The following is a 14,300-nucleotide window of genomic DNA, read 5'->3' as shown; positions in this document are numbered from 1 at the left end:
AACATTTAAAACCACAGAGTAGGAGTAAACGGTCCTGAAATTGTCATGTTTGTCTGAGCCATCCCTTTAAGCAGAATCTTCTAACATGTCATTAAATTATGCTTCTCTAACTAGGTTTAAAATATGCCCGTTTGCTTTTTTGGTATATAAACTATTGCCACTGACTGACATCATCTGTAAACACAGTGATACTCGATATGTTTTCCTCAGAAATAATAAATACCAGGACACATTCTAATGTATGAAAAAGCTGTATTACACCTTTACTACAGTGATGCAACACAGTACTGACCCAAATATACATTCAGTTAGTCATAGCACTAAGTGGTCAGAAGAGGGCATTGCTATTGAGTGTACCGACTTAAAATGTTTTTCTTGTACACATAGGTTGTGTTACACCTAAATGAATGAAAAAGTAAACTAATACGATTTGAAGGAAGCTGATTTCTAAAACTCTTAAGCCAATGTTAACGCCCTAAAGAATAAAACAAGTTTCCAGTCAAACAGGGCAATTGTTTTTATTTGCATGAAAATCTGAAGAGCCAAAGTTTGCATATTGCTAGCTTACAAACAAACCGAAGTAACCTTTATTAAAACACAACAGTCCAACCTCTGATATCTGATTCATTTCCACACAAAGCTTTGGAATTAGTCAGCATTGTTCACTTACACACCAATGGAAAACTCCCACGATGAGCTGTGAAGCTTCTTCTTTTTTAATATCCAGAACAACAACAGGTTCACTGCAGTTCAGAGGCCAAAACAAGGCACAGAGGATTTGTACAAGATCCCTGTTTTAGTTTCTTAGCATAACTGAATAAATATCAGTGCTGTTTGACAAATCAAACTGTGCTGTTGTTACAAACAAACACAGTTGTCATACTCACGACAGCATTCGCGGTAAACTACACACTTACTGTGCATTACTTCAGACTAGGGTATCGGGGGAAATGGGTGAGTACCAGTTCTAGGAGAAAACAAACTATAATTTTGTACAAAAAAATAAAATAAAAATGCAATCCCAAACCACTAAGAGAATCTATAATATGTAAAGGCTACATATCAAACCAACAACATCACGGTTGCACTATTAAAATAACTCCAAATAGCTAAAGCAAAAGTTCACAGGTGCCTCAGCACAATTTCCTCAACTCTTATTTGACACTTGGGTTTGAGATGCCGCCTGCTTCGCTACTCGTCAAATTAACCAGCTGATTGGCTCGAGCAGCTGTCAGTCATTTCCAAACAACCAATGCTGTGCTTCAGAGAGAGAAAGAGCGCGCCGCGCGGTTCCAGCCCGCCTGAGAGACGCCCGTGTGTGCACAGTTTATTGCCTGCTGTGGGGTTTACACTGATAAACCCTGTCCGCTCCCATATCAAGTTTCACAATTTTGGTTACTGATTTTAATAAAGCTAGCTACAGTTAGACCTTGCCAGAAGGCTTCAAGAAATCTTAAATCTATGAAAAGATATGTACATTTTACAGATTTCATTTACAGTTCTATGATAATGCCTTATAATGAGGATCAGTTTGTTCTTTAATTAGTGCATTAGGTATCAAGAACATGCATTTAATGGTCATTCTATAATTGTATTCAATGGGGTATATGCACACAGAGTTATAATTTCAGACAGACAGCCCCAGGGCTTCCGGTGAATTGTCATCCCATACAAAATAGCTGAATTAAGATCTGATTTCTACCAAACTAGCTAAATATAATAGCAATATTTCCTCTAAATTCTCATTTTGTACTCAATATGATGAAACACTAAATCATTTATTTTGGGAGTGCACTTAGTGTATAGTTTTTTTGGATTGACTTCTCCAATTTCATGAAAAATTCTTATTTCCAAACTTGTACTTCCCCAAAAGTTGTATTCTTTGGTTACTCCCTGAATGTAGATCCTTCTCGTTGTATTTTTATTATTAATTCGTTGCTTTTTTGGCAAAATTTTACAGCCATAAATGTACATTTTCGAAGAAACACCCTTGCTTTTTTATTTTGAGAAAGGACTTTGATCTACATGTGAACTCTTTAAAAGACTCTAACAATTACTTTGCATGTAAAACTCTTTCTTGGTGTAAATCATTTAAACTTATAAATGGTATTTATGTAACCCTTTTTGTCTCTTGTTCATACTGTATCTTTGTAATGTTCTTTCTTGCATGATAAAAATTAATTTTACCCCAGTATTTTCTGCGCTAGCCTGCAGCTAATGACGGCGGCTGCGTTTAAATGTTTTTTTTTTTTGGTCTCTTTTTACGCTTTTACAACCAAATGTATGCTTAAGTCTATTTAACTGATTGTATTTTAATCACATTACAACATCGATGCTGTAAAAAGAAGCTTATTAAATTGAAAATACTCACATAAACCTTTCACTTGAGGTTCATCACAGGCTGAAAAACACTAGCTGTGCATAGAGCCCATTCTAGTTTTAAGTTGTATAAACACTGAATGTGTTGCGGATAAAAATGAATTAAAATTGTTTAAATTAACAATTTGGCATCGGCAAGACATTTTTAGGAAATAAATGACATTTTAAACCCCAATTTAAAGCATTCTTACTGATTTCAAATGAATTCACAATGTTTTCACAAATTTTTAGAAGATTTGCATTCCAAATATATGTGATCCTTCTGAACTTTATATTAGCCAAAAAGTCCAGAAAGAAATGCAACGTTTTTAATCAATATTAAGCAGGTTAACCGTTTACAACAGATAACCATACCAAATAAAGCAAATGTGTATTTAGAATGATTTCTGAAGGATCATGTGACGCTGAAGTTGCCATCACAGGAATAAACAGAATAAAATGATTTCCAATGCAATAAAAGCCATTTGAAGTTGTAAAAACATTGGAAATGTGAATTGCACATACTAATTTGTGTTATATAGTAATATTTAAGTTATAGTTTATAGTTTATTAAGTTTATAGTTATATAGTAGTATTATATAGTAATAATATATATATATATTATTTAGACTTTTACACACCTGAAACTTGTCTATAGCACTTGTTCACTGCTGCTCTTATAGTTGTGTAAATTGCTTCCTTGTCCTCATTTGTAAGTCGCTTTGGATAAAAGCGTCTGCTAAATGACTAAATGTAAATGTAAATGTAAATATAAACCATTTATTGTTTGTTCGTGATAGCAAATGCTTTATCTAATATAAACAAACTGACCCATAAATATGCAAAGCATTACCGGTTTAACTTCCTTTCCATCTAATGCCACAAACTCTTCAAGAAAAAAAAATCCACCACAACACAGGTAGAACAGATCCAAACAATCCCAAGTCAGAAAGATGTGCGATTGGAGCTTTATATTTAATCATGTGCAAGAATTCAAAATTAAAAAACAAACCTCACCAGTTGACTGCTCTCAACAGACTGGATAAAACGTGTCTGTACCACAAGCCTGTGCATTCACAACAAGCGAGATCTTCATGTTGATCCTCAGATGGTCTCATTGGCCAGCGTCTCTGTAGAGAGCCAGATTTTGGCCCCATTGAGGAACTTGCTTAGAGGAGTCCCCAAAATGCTAGGCCGACACAGATTGCCCACAGGAGAGAAGGGGAACGAGGAGCTGAGGTATTCTGGTGGAGCAGGGCACTGCTGAGGAGTGGAAGTGGCCTTAAAGTACATTTTGCTATGCTCTGCGTGGGATGTGTTAGCGGTCCCGCCTGCTCCTTTGTACTGCTTCAGCTGATTCTGGAGCATTTCGATCTCGTCTGTGAGCACTGAGAGCTTGTGGAAGGCAGTGACAGGCCCGCCGTGTGGGATCTGGGCCTCAGGGACCCAGCGTAGGAAGTACAGCTTCCAGACGGAGAGGTGAGACGGGAGGAGCTGGGGGAGCAGCAGACCTTGCAGATCGACGGGCCGAGAGAAGAAGTCCCGAACGAAGCGCTCTGATGGGGTCTCCTGCTGCTCCCGCACCTGAGACAAGTCAGAACGCAGGCGCAGCACAAGAGAGTTTCGGCGGGTCAGGGTGTCGTTCGGCCCAAGAGATCCATTCCGCATGAGTGAAGGCAAACCGCGCACAGTGGAACTGTAGTTTTTCTGAGAGAGAAGCAAAAAAAATGTTTATATTCCTTGTTTTGATTTGCATTCTGTTATCATTGTTTAAAATATAACCAAATCATCTGCATACTGACTACTGAATACAGAGTACAAAACCTGATTTAATGATTCTTATAGGGGCAGTTCAAGCTAAATATCTCATCAATATTTACTCACACTCCAGTGGATCTAAACTTTCTTCTGTTGAACACTAAACAAGATATTCTGAAAAATGTTGTCGAAAAAGCAACTGGACTTTCAGTTATGAGGCGTCCAGCATAGTTGGTGCTCCGCTTACTCCTGCAGTTTTACTTAAAATTGTCTAACTAGACATCGTTATTTGCAGTTTTAGGGTTGTTGCAGTCAATTGATCACTCTGCAATGTCAAAAGCCATGCATAAAAAGGCAAGGAACTTTCGTCAACATCTAGTATAACTATGGCCAACATTAGTGCACTCCTGAAGGCCCTGTTGAGCAATTTTAAGTCCTCGTTTGAATCCCTCACTTCAACATTGGATAGCAACAATTCTTCTGTTACTGACCACGGGCAATGTATTGGCTCTCTGAAACTCTCGTTGACCAGTGACTGCAGCAGTTTGAAGAAACCTGCTCCAAAAAAGCAGCCATTAACTTAAATAGAAAGTAGTGGTGGGCCGTTATCGGTGTTAACACGAGACACTTATCGGGCGATTAAAAATAAATAAATTCGCTGTTAATCTATTCTCAAAGTTGGGTTGGGAGCTGGGTCTGTTCTACGTAAGCTATGATGAATTTTACCTTGATATTGTAGCGCAGTGTACACCTGGCCGAATTGCACTGTAGGTGGCGAGAACGAGTCTTCGAACCTGTGTGTATTCCTACTGTGAAATTACCCCATCAAACGTGACGTGTTAACATAGATGCAGTTCACTAGAGTGAATCTGATTAATGTTAGCTTCACATCTAACTATCAGGCACCTGTAGATTTTATGCGTTCGAGTAAAACCTATACAAATAAAATGGACCGGGTGCTTTTTAAAATGAATGACAGTGAATTAAAGTCAAACCGCTGAGCCGTCTGACAAAAAAGTGCCCTTCTGGATCTTTCACTTACTTTGAAGACACTACTGACTATGTTTACATGGATATATGTAATCTAGTTATTTGCCTTAATAGACAATAATATAATTAAGGTACGTGAAGTGCTTTCATGTAAGAGTTTCCTGTCATTTTGGGTGACTTTAACTGCAGTTCGTCAGTTTCACCTTCACTCATGAACATTTCATTCATGCCACCAAGACAAACTGGGGTATTAAACGCAAATAAGGAGTAAGGACTGGTGAGAGTGTTATGGAATTTAATTTAACACACGCCCAATGGAAAGAAAAAAACAACTTCTGCATTTCGCTATGTATGTGCGTGCGTGTGCGTGTGTGAGTGTGTGGTCCTTTACTGACAGCCGTGTGTGTGGATCTTGTCGAAAAATATGGCGAAAAGTCCTACATGATGGTAATAGTTTGATTGCGGTGTTTACTTCAATAATGCCACTAATTTAAGAATTAAGACTCTATGTCTTAATTCCATTTCTGTTTAGCTCAGTTATGACTTTAGTCGGATTAAGGTAATCAAAAATCTGTTTCGAGTTTATGTAGGCCTACAGTTCAAAATTCATGTTTAACCAAATAAACAGTTAGCAAACACAAGTTCATTTTATTGAACATAATTTATTTTCATCACCAATTTTCATAGTAGAACAGTGTCTCAAGCAGTTTGTGACGCATTTTGGAAACAGGAGATGAGCCCCTGGTCTAATGCGCCACCTGGCTTGAGAAACTTGTTCTCAAAGACTTACTTTTAGTCATAATTTGGGTAGCACACATATTCTGAATTCAGCAGAATTCAAATGAGCCATTTTAATCTAGATTAATCTAGATTAATTCCAAGATTACAGTGAGATAAATCTAGGTTAAAAACAAATGTATCTATGCCCACCTATAATAGAAACATAAAAATATTGTGTAATCAATGTCTGTTTATTCTTGCATTCTTCATTATATCTTCATTTGTGTTCAACAAAAGAAAGAAACTCAAACAAGGTGAACTATCCCTTTAAGACCTTCAAATTTTTCTAAAAAACAATAAAGTGGTGAGTCAAATTGACAAATGATTGCATTTAAAATTTGATTATTATTCTTACATTACTGCTTTGTGCATTTGTCAAAAAAGTTGTCAGTAGTTGACATGGAACAGTTTGCTGGCGATATAACCATCATAAGGCAAACCCTGGCATTATTCATAAGTAGACCAGACTTTTACATTATGGCATTTTTGTAAATATGTTTTTCAATCACCAAATTCAAGATCTCTTATGACCTTAAAGCTTTTCTTGTACCATTTAAGAAATTTTATGACATCAAATATGCTAAAACTGAATGACAACTCAAATAAATCTTACATTTGTGTGTGTTTATATGTGTGTGATTTTGTGACATGGGGATACAAAAACGTATGACATTGGTCTGACACGGGTATTACAACGAGAACATGACTCATGAGCAAATGTTCCTGTTTTTCAAAAGACTAATAAATAATACAGAATTTACAGAGTTTATTGAGAAAATAAAACTGCTGAATGTTTTGGGTGATGGTTAGTTGATAGTTTGTACAGTATAAAAACAATTATGCCAATGGAATGTCCCCAAAATTCACAAAATCAAAAGTGTGTGTGTAAGTGTGCACACATACAATAAATGACTTCTTCTTAAAATACTAATGACTGACACTGGTAACCACAGCAACAATCTGCAATCTGGTGTTTATTATGCGCAGCACTGATATTAGCAACCAAACACTCATTATGTTAAAGCAAACCACCAGTGTAGTGACAGAACTGTAGTGTTTTGTGTTTTGTTGTGTTGCAATGTCCACTGTTTCTTTCCCCTTAGGCTTAGCTTGATGGTTTAAAAATGACCCAGTAATTAGTAAATAAAGTGTCATTTCATTCACCTTACATACAAAGTCAGACAAATCCCTGATCCATGTTCAAATACATCATTAACAACAAATTGATCAATTGAGTTACATACACACTTCATAGAACTCTTCTAAATGTGGTTGTCAGTCATTGAATGTGGATGTCATTCCTCTAAATTACTGAAATCTTTGGTAGAAAAAGGATTAAGCAAAATGTAAACTGAATTATACTGCGGTGTGGCCACAGGGAGCTCACCTTGCTGCGCCTGTGTGTAAAGGTCTTCACTGTGCCGTTCTGCAAACAGGTGGCGATCTTGCCCACGTACAGGGGATTATTAAAAAGAGTCTGGTCTTTAAGGCTGAACTGTTGAGACCAGTCCCACACTGGAGGAAAACGCAGAGCCTGGTCCTGCCCCAGGTGAATACTTTTACTGCTTGCAAAATCCTACAGAGAGAAAGTGGATGACAAACAAAAGTCAGTTCAAACCAGTTTAAATGTATATATTAAGACAGCCAACAATAAAACAAATATTATTTATGCTTAAAAGAATATGTAACATAGACAATTAGACAAAGACATTAGTGTACATATTTGCAGGTCATGCCTACTACTGAACTCTTTAAAGGGGTAGTTCTGTCATCATTTGCTCACCATACTTTATTTCCAAACCTGTTTGACCTTTTTCTCTGTTTAACACAAAGCAACTTTCTATATTCCACAATATATACTGTAGGTACGGAAAGTATTCAGACTCCATTAAAGTTTTTACTCTAAAGCTTTTTGTTATATTGCAGCCATTAGCTAAAATCATTTAAGTTCATTTTTTCCTCATTAATTTACATACAGCACCCCATATTGATGGAACGACACAGAATTTTTTGCAGACTTATTAAAAATGAAAAACTGAAATATCACATGGTCCTCCTAAGTATTCAGACCCTTTGCTGTGACACTCATATATTTACCTCAGGTGCTGACCATTTCTTCTGATCATCCTTGAAATGGTTCTACACCTTCATTTGAGTCCAGCTGTGTTTGATTATACTGATTGGACTTGATTAGGAAAGCCACACACCTGTCTACATAAGACCTTACAGCTCTCAATGTCAGAGCAAATGAGAATCATGAGGTCAAAGGAACTGCCTGAAGAGCTCAGAGACAGAATTGTCGTAAGGCACAGGTTGACATCTGGCCAAGGTTACAAAAACAATTTTGCTGCACTTAAGTTTCCTAAGAGCACAGTAGACTCCATAATCCTTAAATGGAAGACGTTTGGGATGACCAGAACCAGAGTGGTCCGACACATGAAAGCCTGCATAGAGTTTGCTAAAAAACAAGCTCAAGATGGTGAGAAATAAGATTCTCTGGTCTGATGAGACCAAGATAGAACTTTTTGGCATTAATAAGAAGCAGTATGTGTGGAAAAAACAGGCACTGCTCATCACCTCTCCAATAAAGTCCCAACAGTGAAGCATAGTGGTGGCAACATCATGCTGTGGGGGTGTTTTTCACCTGCAGGGACAGGATGACTGGTTGCAACTGAGAGACAGATGAATGTGGCCAAGTACAGGGATATCCTAGAGCAAAACCTTCTGCAGAGTGCTCAGGACCTTAGACTGGGCTGAAGGTTTACCTTCCAACAAGACAATAGCCGCGTTTCCACTATCGCGCCTAAAGCGAGCGAGCCAGGGCGAGCCAAGGCCAGTCGCGTTTCCACTATCACTTCCGGGGCGTAATCGGGCCAAAGCGGGGCTTCCTTGGGGCCAGCATCCGGCCTTTTTCAGCCCGCCGAATACCTTGGGCCAAGGAGGGCCAACTGGGGCTTCGGGGCGGGGTTACGTACAAAGGCGGAGTTTTCCTGTCAGGTAAAGAGGAGACAAGATGCTTTCTTCCCTTACATTTGTTTTGCTATCGCGCTTGATCGACTCACTAAGAAAAATCTGTGTTCGAAGTAAATGCCGCCGAACTCGAATGTCCTTATTCAGGGATCGCTGTCTGGCCTTACACCAACAGACCACAAACAGTAAAAAAGCAATCGCTTCGGTGTTCTCCATCTTCCAGCTCTCGTAGTGACGCCAGGTTGTGTTTGTGGTTATAATTTGAGTTTTTTGTTCCCGCTGAAGTGGGCGGGTTGTGTGACGTTTGATTCGGGGGACGTTCTGGGGGCTGTGTTTGCATGACGCGCTGCGAGCAACTAGCCCGACAGTGGAAACGCGACATGATTTCGGCCTCATTTCTCAACCTCCCGGGCTATTGGCCCGGCCTGGCCCGATTAAAGCCCTGGCTCGCACTGGCCCGATAGTGGAAATGCGGCTAATGACCCCAAGCACACAGCTAAAATAACAAAGGAGTGGCTTCACAACAACTCTGACTGTTCTTCAATGGCCCAGCCAGAGCCCTGATCTAAACGCAATTGAGCAAAGGATCTGAATACTTAGAACCAGTAATATTTCAGTTTTTTTTATTTAAATAAATCTGCAAAAATGTCCACACGTCTGTGTTTTTCTGTCAATATAGAGTGATGTGTGTACATTAATGCGGAAAAAAACACCTTAAATAATTTTAGCCAATGGCTGCAATATAACAAAGAGTGAAAAATTTAAGGGGGTCTGAATACTTTCCGTACCTACTCTATTTCTTGTTACCTTTATGGATGCCAATGGCTGCTGGTTTGCAACATTCACCTGAATGTCTTGTTTTGTGTTCAACATAAGAAAGAACGTCATAAAAGCACAGAAACTTATGAGGGATTTTATACAGGAGAAAATTGTTGATGATTATTGTAAATAGTAAACAACTTGGAATAAAAAAATATAGCTATTATTTACAGCTACTTTTAACTAATGTAAACAGATGTAATTGTTTGGTGAAATTATGGTAATGTTGTATTACAAAACACCTTTGCCGCCATTTAAGGTCAGGGACAGGTTAATAAAATCATTAAGTTTAAAAAGAGTTCACTGTTTCGAGTATGATCAATGATCGTAATTAGTCACAGATGTAATTACATGTAGATGTATTTTAAATACAAACACATACATGTGCACAGTAAGTGCATTTTATCAGATGATTAATTAAACAACAAACAAAGATGTTATTTGATGGAATAAAGCTGTTCATACCAAATGTATTTCTATAAAATAAATTGTCAAAACAAAAAGCATCTAACCCTGCTGTGCTCTGCTCTTTGTCGAGGGCAGTTGAAGAGGAAGGTGCTGAAAACAGGGACCCACATACTGTCCCCCAACACTGTCAGGTAGACCTCAGTGAACTCGAACGCTGCTGGATACTGATTCCATAGCTGCCACACACAGTCCAGGAACAGCAGAAACAAAGGAGACTGCAGAGAGAAATAAAACACCTTGACTTCACACATCTGAAAGCCCCTTTATAAATGAACAAATATGATGCTGCAATATATCTGATATATATATAAGCTGCGCTACCTCCTCTTTGTCACTCTTCTTCAGATGGTTGCAGCGGTCCAGGAAGCGATGCCCAGCCATCACCCACTCCTTCTGGATCAAAGCCTGGAAGCCATGCAGACTCCTGCAGTGAGGATCACACATAAGCTGCACCAGACTGGAAATCACACAGCTCAGGTCCCGGTCCTCCTTCTCTGCACACGCAAACACATATAGACAAAATAAGATTTAAACAGATTACATTTGACTTATTAGAAAGTTCACCCAGTTATGAAATGTCTGTCATCATTCCTTCATGTTGTTCTATAGTTAGGCAGGTATTTTAATGGCAAGAGATTTCTTTACCTAAATTTAAAGTACAAGTAACTAAATTGTCAAAATGTAGTAACTGAAATGTAGAAAAATGTGGCAAATTAATCAAGTATCTTATTTAAAGTTGTCTAAAGAGATTGTTTTATACAATTGTACGGCAGATTTAATGTAGCTTTTTGTCCCATATATAGACACATAAAAGGGTAAACAGGGGTCAGAAGTAAACGTGTGTGTGGCATGGTAACCAATAGGGGCTTTTATCATTTAAGCAACTCAGTTGTTTCTTATGTGGAAATCGGTCATTTGTCCAGCCTTCTTGGTCTACACTGGGCATAAACACATGCGGTGACTTGTATGATAACCAGGGTCTCATTTCAAGAATTAAGGACTAAGTTTTGTTTACCAGCATCATCATACTTTGTCTTCTTTCAATTACGCTCTGCTCTCAAAGCCTATAATGTTCCCGGGGCATCCCCTATTTCCTCTCATCCTATGTGGGATTGGATCGCACCACCCTCTGGTCGACCATCTGTTTCCGTAATATATAGCAAAATAATGATCACACTGCAAAGCCTCTTTCTGTCAAACTTGTATGAAATTGTGAACTAACAGATTTGAACTTATCGATTGACTGGGAAAGGGTGTGGGCTAACCTAATCTTAACCTCTAAAAACTTAGCTCATCGTCTTATCCATTTCAAAGTTATACATAGAGCATAATAACTCCTTATAAGAGGTTTAAAATGAAACTGCAGTCGAATTACAACTTTCATATCTGTAACACTGTATCCTCAGGTAATTCTCTTCATATGTTTTGGGAATGTCCAATTGTTGCCGACCTGTGATCTCATGTAAATTCTGTTTTGTCCCTTTTACTACAAGTTGATTATGTCTCTAATACTGGTTTCTGTCTTCTCAATGATGATACTAATTTCTGTATAAGTGCACTAAAGAAGAGAATGCTGGTTTGCTGGTTTTACAGTTACAAAGAAGGCAATCATACAAAATTGGTTTTCTCCCCACATGTGTGCAAAAATATTTTGGATTCATAGCCTCCTTAAAATAGTGACTTGTGAAGCTACAATAGCACAAATCAATAAGGCTAGACCTAGTACCATTGATGCATGGCAATGTTTTTCTTCCAGCATTTTGGACTATATAAAGGAATGAACATGTAGTTTTTTTTTTTTTTTTTTCTCCATGTAAATCTTTCAGATTGAAAATTGTTGATATTTCTGTTGCTCCCCCTCCCCTGATTGTTTTGTTTGAATGTCTTTTTCATTTTGTTAATCTAAAGTCAATAAAACGTTGATCACAAAAAAAAGGAACTCAGTTGTGAAATTATCACCAGTCACAACTCCCCTTTCCCCTTTGGGCCATTTTGCATTCACAACTTTACTAAGGAACTCTGAAGGTAACATAAGCCAGCCGACAGCGACATTAAAGAGCCCACATTGTAGCTTTTTGAAAATGACATTCCATGTAGTGTGTAACACAGCTCTAAGTGAAGTGAAATATCCAGCTAAGGCTTAAATCTGAAAGTGGACAGTTTTTAAAACTATTGATTCATCTTAAAAAAAGAGTCGACTCATAGTGGTTAGAATGAATCATCTTCAAAACGAGTCTTAGCCGTTTCGCGTCACATGTCTATGAAACATAAGCCCCGTCCAATTGTTGCGCATGCAAACCCGGGAAAATTTAAACCTGTGGCCCCGCCCACTAACCCAGCAGCAAATACAAACAGATCCTGAAGTCATTATAAGTCATGAAGACGCTGTGCTTACCTGGATATTATTGGAAGTGTGAGGGAAATGGGCGATTCATTCGTTTGTTAAAGGAAGGATCAGAAAAGACTGCTGATGTATGAGACTTGTGAGACGAATGGACAGACAATACACCAGGGTTGCATGCAAAATAAGGCCAGTTTATTAGGCACAAAGGCAGCCTGCTGCAGCTGAGGAGGAGCTCTGGTGAGCGCTACAACCCCCTGGCTAGGGATGTGTACTCTGGGCAAAGCAGAGTACAGGTAAGCCCTGAGAACATATAACACTTCACTCAAGAGGTGCCACAGCAATGATTGCAAATAGAAATGATCTAAGTTACAGCTGAGAAGGGAGAAGAGCTCCAAAATGAAAGATAATTAATGAAATCAGACCTAGCTTGCAAATGATGTATTTAATTGTGTTTTGTTACTTGTAACCACTTGTACTGTATCAGGTTAACTCTTTATATTCTCATATCGCGTGTAATGCCACGTTGAAACATGACGTGTGCTGCTTTGTTTACAGATTTAAATGCGTTTGTGAGCTCGTGTTCCACTACCATTTGTCGTTGCTATGGCCACCTATGCTATGTTTCTGGCGTCCGCTGCGATCGGATCCTATACCAATGTTGGCAAACCGGGGGCTTGACAAAACTACGCTGGGCATTTTACTGTCTCACGCTGAGCGCTGTCGACCAATCACAACAGGCTGTCATCGGTCCAATCAGCGCAGATTAGCCTCACGCTAAGGAGGGGTTTGGGAACAAATGAATCGCTGAACGATTCATCCGGGAGTCGCTGGGATAATTAGGTAAAAATAAATTCATATTATAAGACCATGAAAGTGTTTTTTGACCTTTCATGCATATCAGTATTTTGTTGGAGACCCATAAAACCGAAATATGACCCTTTTTAATGTATAATATGGGCTCTTTATACTCCATTTAACAAAATCAACAACTGGTGTATGGAGGACGCAGTGGTCAAAGCTCTGATTATGGAGAAATAATTGTACAAGTTATGTGAATGCCCTCTAAAGTATCAAATTATTTAGTTCCCAAAAAGGCTTTCCTAGAACTAAAAGTATTCCAAATTTCTACTATGCAAACATTTCAAATATGGATACTTCTCGTGTGCTTTTGGAAGGTTCAAAACAAGGCCATTACTTAACACCATTGCATAGCATGGAGGAGCCAAGATACAAGACACTCCAACTTCATTCATCTGAAAGAAGTTATTTTGAAGAATGTTAGAAAACGGTAACCATCAACTTGCATAGAATTAGTTTTTCTATGGAAGTCAAAGGTTTACGGTGGCCAAGAGAGCTTAACGTGCTGTAATTTAAGAAAACACGTGAGATAACATGTGAGAAAATGCAGCTCGTCTTGTTAATGTATATGCATTGTGAGGATTCTCAGCATGTGTGCTGTCAAATGGACGAAGATCTTTCCATTATTTGCTGGCGTTTTTTGTAATTGCATGTGTTTTCTTAAACTGCAGCATGTTAAGCTCTCTCAGCCACCATAATGATTACAAGTTTATAACTTTCTTCAAAATATCTCCTTTTGTGTTCACAAAGAGCCACTTTAGGGTGAGTAAATCTTCAGTTTTGGGTGAACAGGGTTTCTGCAGGTTTCACCAAGTTAAACTGAAGACTTTTTAAGACCATTATGAATTATATTTTAGATTTATACAAGACTAAATGCTAAGGATTTTTTTTTTCAAATATCCCAGTTGGAAAAGATTTTCACTTGCCCTATCAAAACATGATTCAAATTTAATAC

At 38.3% G+C, this 14,300-nt stretch overlaps 1 protein-coding gene across 1 annotated transcript in view; it reads right to left on the bottom strand.

Moving 5' to 3' along the window:
- Nucleotides 1–505: 505 nt before the first annotated feature.
- Nucleotides 506–14,300, bottom strand: part of mtmr10 (myotubularin related protein 10) — a 51,896-nt gene continuing 38,101 nt past the window's right edge. The window contains exons 13-16 of the mRNA XM_056461566.1: nucleotides 10,465–10,637; nucleotides 10,188–10,358; nucleotides 7,274–7,462; nucleotides 506–4,065 (exon numbers count right to left, since the gene is read on the bottom strand). Coding sequence (XP_056317541.1) covers nucleotides 3,463–4,065; nucleotides 7,274–7,462; nucleotides 10,188–10,358; nucleotides 10,465–10,637 — 1,136 coding nt within the window. The 3' untranslated portion in view covers nucleotides 506–3,462. The remainder of the gene's footprint in view (nucleotides 4,066–7,273; nucleotides 7,463–10,187; nucleotides 10,359–10,464; nucleotides 10,638–14,300) is intronic.

Source organism: Danio aesculapii, chromosome 7 (genome assembly GCF_903798145.1).
Source record: "Danio aesculapii chromosome 7, fDanAes4.1, whole genome shotgun sequence".
Lineage (NCBI taxonomy): Eukaryota > Metazoa > Chordata > Actinopteri > Cypriniformes > Danionidae > Danio > Danio aesculapii.
The sequence above is the reverse complement of the archived record's forward strand: the minus strand, read 5'-3'. Positions and strand labels throughout refer to the sequence as shown.